At 41.6% G+C, this 17,228-nt stretch overlaps 2 protein-coding genes across 3 annotated transcripts in view; one reads left to right on the top strand and one right to left on the bottom strand.

Moving 5' to 3' along the window:
• Positions 1 to 10,478, bottom strand: part of METTL14 (methyltransferase 14, N6-adenosine-methyltransferase non-catalytic subunit) — a 36,430-nt gene extending 25,952 nt beyond the window's left edge. The window contains exon 1 of the mRNA XM_054633188.2: positions 10,438 to 10,478. The gene's annotated coding sequence lies outside the window, so the exon portion shown is untranslated. The remainder of the gene's footprint in view (positions 1 to 10,437) is intronic.
• PRSS12 (serine protease 12) overlaps positions 3,905 to 17,228 on the top strand; it is a 33,744-nt gene continuing 20,420 nt past the window's right edge. Inside the window, exons 1-4 of one of the 2 annotated variants that reach the window (XM_077176718.1) lie at positions 3,905 to 4,091; positions 12,298 to 12,436; positions 14,342 to 14,520; positions 16,043 to 16,193. In XM_077176718.1, the coding sequence (XP_077032833.1) occupies positions 3,920 to 4,091; positions 12,298 to 12,436; positions 14,342 to 14,520; positions 16,043 to 16,193 (641 nt within the window). In that variant the 5' untranslated portion in view covers positions 3,905 to 3,919. Of the gene's footprint in view, positions 4,092 to 4,120; positions 4,606 to 12,297; positions 12,437 to 14,341; positions 14,521 to 16,042; positions 16,194 to 17,228 lie in introns of those variants that run through there. The other variant, XM_054633161.2, reaches the window with a different exon arrangement.

Below are 17,228 nucleotides of genomic sequence, written 5' to 3'. Positions count from 1 at the left end.
CTGAGCTGTCCCATCTGTGCTGCTGCTTGATGCTGATGTGGGCAGGAGGGAATGCAGGAGAGAATACCTTGGATAGGGCTATCAGTGGCAGTGAGACAGGACTGAGTCAGGCCTTTACTTGTCACCAGTATTTTAACTGAATTCCATCAACAGCTGGAAGTGCTCAGCTTTTCTAAAATCTCTGCTGACAGCACACTGCATGAGTGACTCAAAAATAAAGGTAAGCAGCTTTACTGAACACAGGAAGAGGCTAATCAGTGAATTTTCCTATTGATTCAAATGGCAGCAGAATTAGACTGATTCTCCAGCGGAATTTTAAATGCCGGGTATTAAATATTTTGTAATGCAGGACTACTATTTTTGCACGGTTAACCAACACATCAGACATTTTCACCAATTCACATGAACCACTCATTGAAAATTAGTCCTCTAATAACCTGTATCCTCACACGATGCAAAATCAGAGCCAGCCACAGAGAAGAACTGTCAAGTGCTGTTAGAAAAATATTAGGATGAAGGAAGCTCTTGAGTAAGTTTCCTTTAAAGCCTTGCATATAATGAATAACACACACTGCTCTGTATTATATGAGTATTTCCATTATTTCCATTTCTTGGGTAACCTAAGGAATCTATGCACAGAAATATGAGGGGAGCAGGAGGTGTTGAAGTGGTCAGATCCATTCATAACTATGAAGTATTTATTATTATTTGTTTTATCAACAGTTTGGTGTTTGGGCTATCAAAAATCAGTAGAGAAAAAAGCAGCCAACCCTGTGGAATTGTACAGAAACTAAAACCTATTCTGGCAGATGATTTCCAACTGCTGTCATGGAAGTTGCCAGTCACAGCACAGATTCCCCAGCTTTGGTCATTGGTGTTGGTCTACAGGACTGCTGTCAAAACAAGCTAAATACCAAGACTAAGTATTGGAACCATTTTGCAAAATCAGGAATGGGCTTCACCTGGAGCCAGTTCACCCTCTGTAATGTCATCTTAATGGGTTATTTTCCCTACCAATCCCAAAAGACCATAACAAGCCTTTGCTTTCCTATAAAAATACAGGCTTTGTTAAACACAGATTACTGACTTGAAATCCCCCAGTGCTGCAGCAGGAGTTTAACTTCCAGTTTCCACAGATTTGTGATTTTTCAGCATTTTTTTGCCTTTTTTTCCTGAAAAGCTGGATGCTGTAATTTCAGAATCCAAGCTATATGTAACGCCCAGATTGATTTTGAGGTTTCCAAAGTACTACTTGCTTATTTTCCTAACTAAGAAAACATATTTTTGATTTCCTTTTCATTTGCAATTCCTTATTCATTTGCATTTCCTTTTTCAAAAGCAGTTCAATTTGTGAATGAGTTTTCAATAGTTTTGTACAGTAGAGAGAACACTTTTTAAGGTGGCTAAATGCACTAAGAGTATTTCATATCTGGAATCTTTCTAAAGCTATATCAGAGTAATAATCCTCTGTTTCTTGTTTTTAAATATGTGAAGGTAAAGTCCACCCTTAAAGCTAAGTGCAGTTTTTTACCGTTATTTTAAGTGTGAGAGTCCATTTTAAGTCCAAAAGAATCAAGCTTCTCCAGACCACAGTCTATAAATGTAACTCTTGCTTTGTCTTTGCTCTTTCCAATAACTTTTGAGTGATTGTGACTACATGTGACAGAGGCAGTAGTCACAGAGATAATGAGCTTCCTCTGAGTGTGATAAAAGCAGTCAAGCAGATCAGAGTGATTCTCTGCATGGCACCTGTAAGTGCCAGAGCCGCAGGACAAACTGTGCATGTGCTCAGACTGTTCAGACACCAGAGAAACAATATGGGGGAGACACTCAGAAATGCTCAAGCCAAGAGAGAAGCTGCAAGCAAAGTGCCAAGTGTACAGCCTGCAAAAAACCCTCCATCAGCTCCAGGATTCCTTAAAAGAGTCAGTTCCTCTTTACAGTAAGTTTACTATTATGTCTTGAACGGACGCCAGACTGCGTCTCTAATTTGTAAATTGTAACAAAAGCTTAATTTCCTGTAGCATTAACAGACCTCATATCATAGGGAAAGCTCATTTATAGTTTCTAAAACAAATGAAGGCTCCTTCTGCTTATAAGGTCACATCACAAAGAACAATCATGATAAAAATTAAAATCTGCAAGAGTCAGTCTGTACATGTGGATCCTTCCATTAAACATGCACCCTGTCTTGGGAGTGAATCATTATGACGCTGCTTTTTTTCTTCTTGATGCGTTTTTTGGAATTGTAGTTACTTCCAAACCTTTTTCCCTGAGTAGCCTGCCCTCTTTTCCCCCACCTCCTGCTGAGTACCATTTTGCAAGCTCAGTCACAAATACCTCTACCCAAATAGGTAAAGAAGGTTCACTGCACAGCCCACACACCTTGGGGAGGCAAATGCAATCAGAATACACGAGTTAAGTGCCAAGCTCCGAGCTTTGCCTGAAGCACTTTGCAAGACTCATCATACTCATTTGTTCTCTTCCCCCTGTGCTGATCAGGAGAGCCCTTTTTCTTCCAGACTACAGAAGGGTTGGAAAAAGAGCTTAGGTCAGGGAAAATGAAATATTGTTACTTGATGCCAAAAAGTGTTTACTAGGCAATGAAGGAAACCTTAACCAGCTAGGCTGAGCATGCTTTTAACTGGTCCTTCCCAAAGGATAAAAGCAAGCAACTTGTCATGACAGAAACAGAATTTCAGACAATTTAAAAATGGCCATAATGAGTTGCTTTCAGGCTAATATCTTGTATATAGTCAAATACTTTGAAAACAAATTAAATTCTTGCCAGTCCTGATGTTTTTTAAATAATGCATATCCATATCCCCAGAAGAAATCTCAGCAAGAAAGAACAATCTGTGCATTTCTGTCCACAAAGAAGTGCAACAGACACTGTGATAGCATAGTTTTCACGTTGCTGTAGAAACCCCAGCAGAGTATGGTTTGTGAGTGATTAAAATACAAATTGTAATGCTCCATAAAGAATTAACCACAGATAAGCAGAACTAAGACGAACACAGGCAATCCCAAACACTACGTTACCTGCTTTCCTTAGCATTGGACCTCTTTTGTTCTTATAAACAAAAGTTTAAACTGATAAAGTTGCATTTTGCACCTTTTGAACAGTTTGGAGGTTGCTAAAGGAAGGGCACAGTTCACTGGATATATGTGGCATTTTGCATGGAAAGCAAAATCACTCTCTTTCTTTTAGACTTTTGTCTCAAAAAAAGATAGTGGAAATAGTCATGTGCTCACTCAAGAACCAGATTAACACTTTCCAGACAAAAAAAAATTAAGAGAGGAAAAGGGGACCTTATGGAGAGGTGAATCAACAGACTCACATTACAAATTGCCAAATAAAGTGTACGTGCTCCATGAGGCGGAATTGGACCTCAAGAATGAACGGCATAGATTAAAACCAGCAGAAAAGTAAAACATAGTAACTAACCCAAACTAACAAGCAAACGATGTGAGACAAAGAAGCCATCTGACTGACAGCCAGCCCGGTGGGACAAGGAAATCAGAGATGATCAGGTCATGCAGACCTCTGCAGCGCTCAGAAATAAGCAGATTACTATTCAGAGCACATGGGACTGGGATAATGCTAAACCCTCGAAGACATTTCACGGCATTTGTTTCCAGCCCCTTTGTTCCCCGCTAACACGTCTGGAGATCTCTCCATCCCCTGTGCCCCCAGACGGCCCTGGGGGCCTCTCGCCCCGAAGCTGGGCGTCCCAGGCCAGGCTCTGTCCAGGCTCCTTCTGCTCTTTGTGAGGCTGTCGGAGGTCCGGGGAGAGACAGGCACGGGACAAGGCAAAGAAGGTGGCTGCTAGGGGAGCGCCAAAGCGAGGGGTGGGGTGAGCCTGCGGTGAGACCGCGGGCAGAGCAGAACTCAAAGGGACGCCGGCGAGGGTGAGGGATGGTACAGGGGTGGTACTCCCGAGGCTGGCGGGGGAGCGGGAGGGAGCCCCGGGGCCGGGCTCGGGGGACGCACCCCCCTGTAAACCCCGCCGGGGCTGCCCGAGGGGCCGTGCCCGTGGCCGGGCGGGCGCTCCGCTCCGCTCCCCGACGCGCTGGGCAGGCTGCGGCAGGTAGGGAGCCGACAGTGCCGGGGCTGCGCCTCCCCTCGCCCCGCTCGCCCTGCCCCCGCGGGCCGGGCAGCCGGGGGCGGGCGGCAGGGGTGTGCGGCGAGGGGGATTAGCGGGACGCCGCGGCCCCGCCTTCCCTCCTCGCATCCCGGGCGCGATGAGAGGGGGAGATGGACCCAAGCCGGCGGGACTGGCACCATGACATTCGCCGGCTTCGTGGTGGCGCTGGTGATAGGGGCGATCCCTGGAGCCCGCGGGCCGGGGCAGGTCTCCGCCAGCCTCCCGGCCGCCCGCGCCCCACAGCCCCCCGCCGGCTGCCCCGCCGGGGGCTTCCCTGCGGCCCAGCGCCCCTGGGCACCGGCGGCGCCCGTTCTGCCGCGCCGGGGGGCGGCGGGCCGGGCGCCGCGGGGCCGCCGCAGCTCCTGCGCCCTACCCGGCGGCGGCGAGGGGCGACCCGGCTGCGCCCCCGGAGCCGGCCGGGGCGCGGCGGAGCGCGGCCGCGCTGACTGCGAGCGAGGTAAGCGGGGAGGGGGTGAGCCGAGGCAGGGGTGGCGGCGGAGCGGAGCGGGAGAGTGCGAGGGGCTGAGGGACGCGGTGGGAGACAAACGCTGAGAGAGCCTTGGCCGGGCGGCGGCGTTCTCCCATCCCGTACCCGGTTCCCTGCCGCTGGAGGGAACGGGGAACGAGGGGATGGACACCGTGTACCAAAGTGACAGCGAAAGCTGTTCGCACAGGAGAGTTAAACTCGTGCATCAGAGGATGCAGCGGAAAGACGAAGGTCCCGCCTGGGTTTATTTCTCCGCTATTCTAATACTGGGTAGGTGAACAGCGTTTCAAAGCTGCGCCATGAGCGTTCAGTAGGCTCAGCTTGTCAAGGCTGGCTGGCATTCCTGTTTTGTAACCGGGTTCACTTACTGGGAAAGCACTTTGTCTACAGAAGTGAAGTGGCAGAAAGAGAAATAGAAGGATGCCTGGCTCCAAAGATGAGATGTTTACACAGTATGACTTTGTTTGCCTCCCCCTCCCCAGTCTTAGGATAATGGGGTTCACAAGTTAGTGCTGGTGCTCAACAACATCTGTGAGCTAAGCCAAGAGACTTGTGCTCCCCTCACACACTCCGAGATGAACTCCCACTGACTTCAGTGGAAGTTTTCAATGCGTAGGGACTGAACAGCAATTTCTGCATCCAGCTCTTGATCAGCTTTACATTTCATCAGTGTTGGCATTAAATAAATTGATGTACAGTCTGGTTTTGAGTGAGTTCACATTTTCTCCCACATTGCTCTGGTAGTATCTTCTACCTAAATAAGAATTGTGTCCTATCTATAGCTATACTAAACATGACCAAGCATAATTGTTGAAATGAAAATGAAATTTCCTTGCTTCATTATCCTTCCTTTTACATCTTTGGTAATAGCACAAAGTCAGCAGGGAGATGTATTGTTAATATTACTTTTTTGTTTGTTGTGAAAGCCGACTTTGGGTTGTAAGGGTTTTTAAAAATTAATTTACCTTCAGATGACTGAAAAGGATTCTTATCCTTCTCTTACAACACTACCCATAGAAGGTGTGTGAAAAAAAGGTAGTTTGAACAATTATAGATATTGGTACAAAATACCCCATGAAGAGGATATGGAGATATCAAGGTCCCTATTGATCATTTACACATCAAAAAAATGCAGCTTCCAAAGCTGTGTTCCAAGTCACATGTACTCCTTCAAGAAGACAGAATGATGTTATGCAGTACAGATGTTTCTCTGGGAAGAATACCAGGCAGCTGTTGGCATGGAGGAGAAAACAGATATATTTTTTTCACAGATGAAAAAAACCCCAGAAGACTTCATGCCCTTTAACTGATCTCACTTCCAGAGAGGGTACCACAGTTGCTTCTCTAATTTAGCCCAGCATGTTAATAGTTTTCTTAGAATTCTTCAGTCTGGTTCCCAAAATACTTTATGAGGGCTTAGTCTAATATAATAGTGAAGAACACAGCAGTTTATTGCTAAGAGCCCAATCTTGCACTTAATAAGTTTCAGAATCCCCTGTAAGTTCAGCATGAAGGGGATTTAAGCAAAAAAAACCACTAAAAATACTACATGATTTGGGTTTTGCTGTGTTTCTCCAGTCTTTTCAGAATGCTGCTTTGTTCCGCCAGAAAAAGGAAATTCAGGTTGGCCCCTGCTAAAAGGGAAGACACAGCTACTGAAAAATAGCCAATACTTTGTAATGGACAGATCATCTGTTCCTGTTGGACTTGGTGGTAAACTCCAGTGGCATCACCAGGGCCAGTGTCTGTCCAAAAGCCTCCATGGGGCAAGATGAAAGAATTAGAGAGTTTGTGAGATGGTTAAAGGTGGAACATGGACACAAATCAAGCCATTTGTCCAGAAATAAAAGATTCCTGTAACATTCCCCTGAAGTATGTTCCTTTCTTACAAGAGGCAAAAAGATGCCAGTGAGGCAATGTCATGATGTGGTTATAGCTAGAGAGAAACAGACTGCTCAGAGAGAAACTCACTACACCTCTTGCTTTAGTACCTGGGCTAAGGAAGCCCATACTCAGTGTTAGGTACCTGCCATAACTAAATACAATACCATATTCAAAGGCTTACCTGTAAATCTCTGGGTTTTTCTAGCTTAAATATTATAACATATCTGCAAAGTTAATTGGCTAAACTTTGTGCTTATGCATATGTTAAATTGTTTTATATTTAAACAGTGACAATGAAATTTTAAAGTGCCTTTGCAATTATACCGTACAGTACTAGACTAAAATCAGTTTTACTGTTTAAACTAATAGGTTTTGGTGTTTCATTTCCTTCCTTCTAAAAATATCTGGGTAACATTACTTATTCATGCCTTGAAAGCAAGTAAATGAAATAGAAATATATATAACTTAACACGATTAACCAAGGATACCAGAGAGGACAATAAATGAATATGAGCATACTCTGCACAAAGCCCCTCTAAGTCCACCAGAATTTAGTATTTTAGTTGCTGCTAATAACAACTTACCTGTGGTCTACTCAGGTTCCAAGAACGAGGCCTAGCTCAGTACCTGGGAGCAGCTGCTGTCACACAATGTTTGTGTGGCACATAGTTACAGTTTTGTGCATATGTTGTTCATGCTATGTTGTTACACATATAATTTAAGGCACTCTGAATGAAGTGGGTTAATTATTTGCTTTTCTATTACGAAGAGGTAATACAAAACGAGGTAAGTGCCTTTGTCAGAGGTCAGTGGCAGAACTGGAAATAAAGTACAAAAGTACACATCTCCAGGAAGGCCTGACTTTAGAACCTTTCCATTAAAATTGCTTTTATCAAAAGGTGATTCCACTAATGTCAATCACATAAAGGTTCACTAAACTTTTGTGAGAGAAAAATCAATCATCAGACTCATAATCTAAACACTAGATTATTCTCCCTACCTGTTATACTATAGTCCAAGCAGTTGATGGAATGACTTCTGGGACTTTGGTTTTGTCCAAGAGCTTATGATTAGAAGTGAAACATGAATGCCCATATTTTCCTTCTAAGAAGCAGCTCCTCTGGAACCATTCTTACCCGAGCTGCACAGAGCGAGACCCCTCATTTTCTCCAGCTCTGCCCACATCTGACAAGTGCAGTCCTTCAGAGCCTGTTACATTGCTTACTTTCAGTTTAGATTCCCAGAGCTTTAAACCACTGATTGCTGACATGATGGATCTCAGTGCTGCAGAGGAACCAACACAGCACATTACACACTCAGTGTATACAATATTTATGAAAGTTCTAATATAAGAATCCTTGAGTATGCAATACTGCTACTGATCCTCAAGATAGTTCTTAAAAAGTAGTTCTGCTGGAGGCACCCTTTTTCAAGGTTAAAATGCCTGGAGAAAATAACTGTAATTTTAGTCTAAGAGCAGTGCTCAGGAAAGTGACAGACAATAGCATTCATTGATCACAGTGAGCACCATGCATAATTTTGCTGAAGTTAACAGGATTAATTTATTTTATTTTAGTTAGGCCTGATCCTGAAAGGGGAGTTTCCATTGATTTGAACCAATGTTAGGTTTTACCTGTGCTACATGCAGCTTTTTACAAGTACCTCATACAAACCAGTGAATTAGTTTTATTCTGAAACTGGGATAGACCCCTTTTATATGTATTATGGATCATCCCCATGTATTCTAAATACTACAAGTAACTGTGTGATCCCATGGGATATAGAGCATATATCAGTGGGAAACCTTCGCACTTGATGTCAATTTGGACTGACCTAATTGACTCCAAGACAGCAGAGATGAATTGTCAATGCAGGGCCTTTCAGAAGCATTGTTCCACATTGGAACACCTTGAATATTAGTGCAGAAGTAAAAATATTTGTTGTTTTTACAGATTTCCAAAATTGAAATTACTTCTCTTGCTTTGCTTTAAATCTGCCATTTCAGAGCACGCTGCACTGGGGTGAAAGGCACAGGCAATTTTTACTTCTGATTCCTATTTTCCCAGCCTACATTTACAGCCAAATTGCAAACCTTTGGACAGTGTATACCAAGAAACTATGGCACGCCTTCAGCCAACATCATAAACACTACTGCTGCAGCACTAACACATACAGCAGAAGTGGAAGTGATTCCCATCCTATTTGTAATTCAGCCACACAGTAACAATGCTCATTCCCAGTGAAACATAAAAAATAAAAGAGTTTGAAGTTACCCAGCAACTCTGCACATGAGAATGTATAGGAAAAGAGGCCAAGCACAACAGTGCAATTCCTTTGAAGCTCTTCTGCTTTTCTGAGTTAATTAAAAGTTGGCTGGGTGGTTTTCCTCTCCCTGTTTTCCTGAGTGTCTCATCTTCAGCCTATATGGCAGGTGTTCTGGAGCAAGTCTCAGCAGCACCCACTGGATACCCTTACTTCCTTGCATTTGCAAGTATAACTTAATCTCCTTTCAACAGTGATAGCAGATAGGAAAGACTCTGACTTGGGCAGATACCAGGACAACTAAAATTACCAGACTGTATGTAAACAACAGGAATTGACCCTCAGTAACCCCAGCTAAAACAAAATGACAGTAAATGCATACATACTTTCTGAGTATACTCATTTTTATAAATGAAGGCATTTCTGTCAAGACAGCAGATTGTATTTTTTGATAAAGGGCTGAATTAAGTATGTCCTAAGACCACAGTATATGTCTAGAGCTGTCTCATAGGCCTGCTTTGTGTCCTGTGCCCTTGTTTCTAACTACTGTGGGGTCACATCACCTCTCCTCATCCTCCCTCTTCCTAACCAGTGCTGAGGAGGGCAGAGCCATGGGCAGGATCCTGGTGCTCCTGCTCTCTGTTGTTGAGCTTTGTGTTGAGGCAGGGCAGGTTTGATAAGCACTTTAAGCAGAGGTCTGACACCATACTGAACTGGTGGAGAGCAGAAAGAGTAGATACTACTGCATTAGTTCTACTCCCAATGGGTTTATAGTTTTGTTCAGCAACAAAAAGAGCTGAAAAATTATAGCTTAAAAATCTGAGATGCTACTGTACCTCTGACTCCAGAAACCTAGAGCCTCCAGTGCATACACTTAAGCCAGACATGTTTTGTAAGAGGGAATGCAGACACTCTGCAGAGTTGTTGTGCTCCAGGGGCAGCACAGAGGAAGCCCCTGAGACACGTGTTTGGGTGCTTGAGGTGTTACATTGGAACGGCAGTAGACTTAACCAGTGAAAATAAGAATTAACCTGTATCCTTTCAATCATGCTAAATATTAGGTTTCTTGCTTCCTATGAAGTGAAAAAGTATTTCCTGGCAATTTTACACTGCAAACACTGAGTATCTTGCAATTAAAATATTAGCACATAAAGAGATAGTTGGTAATACAGCATAAACACACACCGTGGCAGATCATGTTATCCTGCAATTCCCTAGGATCAGTTGACATAGGAAACACAGAGCTGTGTTTCATCATGAAGAAAGAGTTTTATATACTGGAAAGAAAAAACAAGCTACTGTAATGAAAGTCTTGATGTTGAGGTTCTGTTTTATGAGGTATCACTACTGTAACTAATGTATCTCTTGATCTGGTAATATAACTACCAGGTGTCTGAACACCACAACATTTTCAGTAAACAACAGAGAAATAATTTTCTCATTAGTACCTTTGATATGTTTGCTACATAATTATGACTTGGTCATATGACAGAGGTTGAGATGTACTTCAAAGTACATGTACATTATATTTGGTTGGCTCTATTAAATGGCAGATTTAATATTACCTACATGTAAAAATAGGCTTTCTTTTTATTTCTTTCTATATTAATTCATCAGGTGAAAATCAAGAATATTTAAAATTGGTTACAAAATTACCTTTAGCAATCCTCTTGTGTGTTTTGCTGTGTGTATGTGACTAAGTTCTTCCACCACTGTCATTGGGAAATCTGTAAATACAGAAAGAGAAGTGAGCCAAATTCTGCCATGGAGACTTTAGAAGAAAATTTTATTCTTCAAGTACTCCCTTATTCAAATATTTGAATAGAAACATTGTGTAATGTGTACTCAGGAAGCACTGTATTGATTTCAGTAGGTGTCATGCAGCACTGTAAGCAATCATGCACTAAAATAAACTTATTTTTGGAGATGACATCTTCAAACTCGCTTTCTGGTATGTCAGGAATCACTTTGCTATGAGTGCAGTTGATGTTTCAAGTGAAAATAATAGTCTATACAAAAGTCTGGTGAAGAGCAGAAATAAACAGAATTCCAAACTCTGTCTGTCTGTGACATACAGAAAAAAAACAAAGAGAAAAAAATTAAAGACAGATAAATGATGTGCAACATGTCTACAGTATAGTTATATTTGACTCAGTAATAATCCTCTCTCAGGAATGATAGCTTACTCTGTAACATGAGTCAAATAAATGTTGTTTGTAATTTACTGCACAGTAAGTTACTGCTGAGAAAGTAAATTGGAGGCAAAAAGGAACACACCAAGCCAAACATGAGGTTAATTAATTCCTTGAGTTATTTGGCAGTTGTTTGGCTTTGTGGTTTTATAAAATACACTGAACTAAACCCAGGACAGAGGCTGAGAAGAAAAAGTGGATCTACCTATTATTATTATTATTTACACAAAGATGAACACAGACACAATGAAATGCAGGCACAAACACTGACTGTCTTCATCCTATTGCTAAACTCCTGCAAACTGGATGATGGTGTAGCTTCTAAGTAGATCACAGAACAGAAGCAGATGGATTAACTGGGATTTCAGACAATATGAATTGTCTGAATATAGCTGGGCTGTGTTTGATAATTTAACAGAAATGTTTCTTGTTGAATTACTGTCATGATTTTCTCTGTTTCTCTGTAGCTACCCCTATGACCAGCTTTTCCCACCTTTGCCAGGGGCACTTGGCTGCCTTCAACAGTAGATGCATCAGACATCTCAAGTAAAACTACTGTAATACAAAAATGCAAAATCTGCTATTTTTCTTGGATTTCTGTGCTCTGTAGCTCTCAATAAGCATTTTTCCCTCCCCACTTCTTTCAGACAATTCCTTATGGTTTTTAGCTTGCTTTGTCTGAGAGTTTGGTAAAGACCTCTCATGAATTAATAGAACTACATGCAGTGTTCTTCTGTCTGAGAAAAGTATGAACAAATGCATTCTTTGGCTAAAATAAACTGCTGTCATCTATGACATGCATAATGTTACATGGGTCAGAGCAAAAGCTATGCAGTCCATGTGGTTATTTTCTGATTCCCTTAAGGTCAATGGAATTTTGTGAAAGATAAAAGTACAGCATATTTTACACAAATATATATATATATATATACATATACACACACTGTATAAATATATATATATACACACACATACATATATATGTTTTGCTCATTTGGGTAGAGGAAATCACGTTTCAATAATTATGTGTCTATAAATACTTTGTGAGATCTTTAAGTTATAGCATCAGAAGGATCAGAAATATGATGCAGTTTCAGTATGGGGAGAATAATGCTTTCCTCATGTACAAAAAGGGCTCTCTTAATTTGTGCATCACTGTATGAGAATGTTAGGTGCGCCAGAATGTTTCTTGGAAACAGCTCAGTATCCATGAAACAAGAACTCAGGGAAAATGAAGTTCAGAGTCTTTTGTGTGGGATGCCTTAACCAAGCAATAGATTATCTTGGAGGTGTAATTGTTTTATTTTTAATTTTTGGTAACTAGGGTCAGTGAGACTCCGGGGAGGCAAGAATGAGTTTGAAGGTACAGTGGAGGTTTATTTGAATGGAATCTGGGGAACAATCTGTGGGAGCCATTGGGACAATAATGACGCGACAGTTGTATGTCGACAGCTTGCACTTGGGTAAGTTTCAGTTCAAGTAAAAATCAGTCAACTCATTTTCATGATGTTTCAGTGTAAAGGACAATCTGCTTTGTAAATCCTGGGGGCTTTTTGTGTTTGATGATTGCTTTTTTCTGTTTGAATGTATTTGAATGCTGAAGCTGTTCTTCCCAGAATACTTTGCTGGCTTCAGCTGCATTACACTTCTATGAGGAAATCAGTATTTCCTCAGAAAGCTGGAGATAGGATCTGGACAGGAGCAGACTGTGGCAAATGCTTTGCTTTCAAAGTGAAATGTGTGAACAGGGCAGCAAGCTTCAACAAACTGCTCTACTGGACATCTGGGAGATGTCCACATGGACAGAATTACGTGGTCTGATCCTGATCTCACACATCTAAGCGTAAATTAACAGCTCCAGTGAGGTTATTGAATCTATAACAATGTAAATGGAGCCAGGATTAGACTCTACATGGGCTCCTAATCACAGGAAAATTCCTAATTCTCAGGGGCAAGAGGTTATCCTAGTAATCACCCATTGTAGTATGCCAAATGACACCTGGAACTCATCCTACGTTTTTGGCAAATGGCAACACTTCAGAGCTACAGCCATACTGGACAGGCTGAAAATCCCTGCACTGTCCTCACTGACCATTACTTCCCAGTGCTGCCAGAATGCAGTTAATCAACAGCACCCTTTAGCATAATTTGTCTGCCTTTATTGCCTTTCTAACATTTCTTTCACTCACATACCAAAGCACTGGTTTTGCTTGCTACAAGCAGTAAGGGGCTTTTATAGCAGACTTGCACTGTGACATTCCTAATGATTAATCCACTTTTTAAGACTGCTAGCCAGAACTAAATCTAAGCTGGTTTATAATGTTCAATACCAATCTGGACACACCATGCCAACTTATAAAAATATAAGGATTAGATGAGATAAAAGTTCAGCCATCTGGAGGCTGTGATTTTGCTTATGACTTCAGCTGTCTACGTGCAGTGGCTCCTTCCCTCATTTTCATGTGAGTCCTATCTGCTCTCTATACCCTGAACATTTCAGCTGAACGAGGCTGCTGTTAGCAAAAGTCGTTCAGCAATACGGGTGAATGGTTTTGTCTTTTCAACAGAAATGGCTCAAAGCTGAACCCAGGCCAAAAAAGCCCCAAGCAAACAGTAGCTAAAACTTGGAGCTGCCTTGAATGTTTCAGAGAAATTTGGATCTCTGTACCACCAGGTGAACTCATGAGGTATTACTGGTGCTTTTCAGGTGCTCCATCTATCTGTTCCTTTGATATCACCATATTTGGGCTTTGTTTTAACTTCATTGTGCTTTGCAAGGAAGAGAAGATGGCTCTTTAAGTGTTGCTGTAGATTCAGCATGAGAAGGAAAAAGAGCTGTTTATAAAATGTTCTGGGTGGATGGGAATGGCTGAATGGAGAAAAATGGATGGGGGCCTGATCTGATGGAGTGTGAGGTGGTGGCACTGCCCCATCATCACAGCCACAATACAAGGCATTTATGGGCAGAACATGGTATGTCTGCATGGAGTAAAGGACAGAATCAGGGAGAAAGACCTGGTGGCATTACTCCTCCTGGAACTGTAACTATAGTGGGCTGGTACTGTAGATTCACCTATGGACTGTGGAGTCTGTGTAGTTTTTGTAGTTAAGAACTGGGAGAGCAGGAATGTAGCTGGCTCTGCAGCAACACAGTCATTGTACTAAAATATCCCACAACAAAATGGTGAGAACTGGGTCACATCTGTTACTTTTCTTTGTGCAGAAGACAATGGTGAACTGTATGAAAATGTGATGAATTTACACTACTGAAGAAAGCCCTTTCTTTTCTACTCCAAGATTTATATATGAGAAAATGTTTCCACTTCCCATCCTCCCACTCTGATATCCTATCCTGATTATTTTTACAGGGAAAAAGGTACAGCAAAACACATACCCTTTTCTGGATTAGGCCTTATTCCTGTTTTCTGGAGTGAAGTGCGTTGTCGTGGTGATGAAGAAAATATACTGTTATGTGAAAAAGATACCTGGCAAGATGGGACATGTCCTCAAAAAATGGCAGCTGCTGTCACATGTAGCTCCTCCCTGGGTAAAAAAAAATACATATGTTTTCCTCAAGTCTGTGTTTTATTTAAGTAGAAGTTGTAATAATTACAATAATTAAATTAGAAAAAGTGTTAAGATTTCTTGGAACAGATTATACAGATTGAATAATTGCATTATTAACTGCTCCAAATACCTCAAGCAGCACCTAGCTTAACAACTTTTTACCTTTCCTAATCAACAACAAATTGTTTCTTTCAGATGTAGGTTGTGAGAAAGAGTAAGGTAGCAAGAATCTCTGTCTGTAAAATGAAAACTGTTTCCCCACTTTTTTTTAATGTCAAACTTATATTATTAGGAAAACAAGTATCATTAATGTTTTTAAGATATTTGATATTATTTTAATCAAGATGCTAACTAAATGGGCAGGCATGCCATCAGATTTAAGATAGTGCTGCCTCGAGTGGGGCTAGGCAGACAGTGCTGGGGAGTTGGCAAGGCCAATCTCTTCAGCTGGAACCAAAACATGTGGCTGCAGCCAGTTCTGTGCTGCCTTTCTTCTCCTACTTATGGTTTTAAGTGGCTTTTAAAAGAAAATTTTGGTCTTAGAAAATTCTTGAGTAGAGGGAAGGGAGAATCTTTTCAAGCTAGGAGACAAATTAAAGAATGAAAACAAGAGAGTTTTGCCTAAAGAAACTGAAAATTATAAATGCTTTCACATTTTTCAGGTTCTACTGCAAATAGCCTTTTAAAATATTTATAACCTCCCCCCCCCTCCCCTCCCCATATCAGTGACACACTAATATGAAATTGGAGAAATGCCCTCAGTACTGTTGTTTTGGGTTTTTTTTTTAATAACCAAGAACTAAATAGTAGCATTAATTGGCTGGAAAGTTACACAAATATTACTCAAATTTAAATAATTTGGATGTTAGATATGGCAGAACTTAAAAATAACCTGGTTCACATTACAGCAATTATGGAGTTTTATATGGCTTTAAACTATTTCTATTATTATAGATTTATTTAGCAGTGATGCTTCAATACAGTTCCTTGGTACACCAGAAGAGAGCTACTGATTTTAAAAGACTGGAAGCAAGCAGGGAATAATACTTGCACAATTCAACTGAGACTCCACAGTCAAAGAGATTTCACAGCTCTGACTGCATTTTCTAATGGAATGAGAAAAGGGATTAATTTCTGTGTTCATCACATAATTTTTACCTCTTACTTCAGATTTTACCCAATTTTGCTCTTACTTGTAGAAAAGTAGCTCTCCTGACTGATTCAGTATTTAGCCTTACAGCACTAAGTGTCTGTGAATGCTGTGACACTTAGGTAATTCAAGATCAATATGCTTACTTGTACGTGTAAGCTTTTTCAGCTAGTGAGAGTGGAGCATAAAGGAACTCACTTTACTTTCAGATTTTCCATCTAGTAGAAAAAAGAAAATGTGGTTCTTGAGTGATGTTGGAGGAACCATTAAGCCACGTCTTCCTCCCTCTTTACTATCAGAATGGTATTTTAGGACATGAATGACCTGTTCTATATCCTGTGTTTGCTGCCAGGCCCTGTCTTCACTCCGATCCGGCTGGCTGGTGGGAGCAACGCCCACGAAGGAAGAGTGGAAGTTTACCATGGTGGCCAGTGGGGCACAGTCTGTGATGACCAGTGGGATGATGCAGATGCTGAAGTTGTCTGTCGGCAGCTCGGCCTTGGGTTTGTTTTTCTACATGTTTGTTATTCCAGCAACAAAGCAGAAGAGTTATCAGACCCTCAGCTGAAGCTAAGAGAAGCGTAACTGTCAAAAAAATGCTCCTTTAGAATCATACTGATACTTTGGAGCAGTAACTGAGTTTATTTATAGAAGATTCAGGTACAGTGACATTCATTTCAATTCCCTGGAACCAGTTTTTAGTGTCATATGAGAGGGCCAATTTTGTCTGTTTGGCCAGACAGATAAAGAATAAATGTTAACTTTGTAGTGAAAACTCACTACAATTCCTGTAAAGTTTCAATCCAAACCTGTAGGTGAAGAAAAGAAATTTTTGACTGTTTGAATCCTTACAATTCATTTTACTGCAGAGTCTGACAGCCTCCTGGCTCTGGCACAAGAACGCTGCTTTGTCAGGAAGGATATGTTTTTTGGCATGCTTGTGAGAATCTCTCTAGATTTGTTTAAGCCACGCATCTCTGAAGATTTTCAGTTTGCATATACTGAGCTAGAGATCTGTTTGAGGTTTTGACAGTTAAGCTTGTCAGTGATTCTGTCTGAACTAAGCATGGTCCGAAATACAGCTACAACGGCAGAAGAGGATTTTTTTGATTCACTTTCTTAACAGCCAGAGGGGATTTTGATACCCCACAGAAGATAAGTATTGGTATTTGCAGAAAAATGCTGCAGAGGTGGGAGACTAAGAGGAAAACTGCTGGACCAGAGAGGAAGGAGATGAGGACAATTGGGATGGTAGGCCAGTAGGGCTGAAGAGGGAAAGAACTGGGAGCAAGAAACAGAGAAGATGCTGGGTTGTATCCCATGCAGGAGAAGGGGATCATGTCTGAGACAGACTGGATGAGAGCTAAGCAGGTAAATGCAGAGGAGACTGGAACAGAAATTGCCTGTTCAAGCCTGCTGGGACTACAGTGAAGTGAAAGAAGTGGTATTGAAGGTACAAAGTTCTGTGGCATTCATGGGTGATTCCCAGAGTGTACTTGTTTTGTAGCTGAGGCCATGGGTCACCCATGCCACCCAAA

This window comes from Agelaius phoeniceus, chromosome 4 (assembly GCF_051311805.1).
Source record: "Agelaius phoeniceus isolate bAgePho1 chromosome 4, bAgePho1.hap1, whole genome shotgun sequence".
In the NCBI taxonomy this organism is placed as follows: domain Eukaryota; kingdom Metazoa; phylum Chordata; class Aves; order Passeriformes; family Icteridae; genus Agelaius; species Agelaius phoeniceus.
Note: the sequence above shows the minus strand (reverse complement) of the source record. Positions and strands in the feature narration are given on the sequence as shown.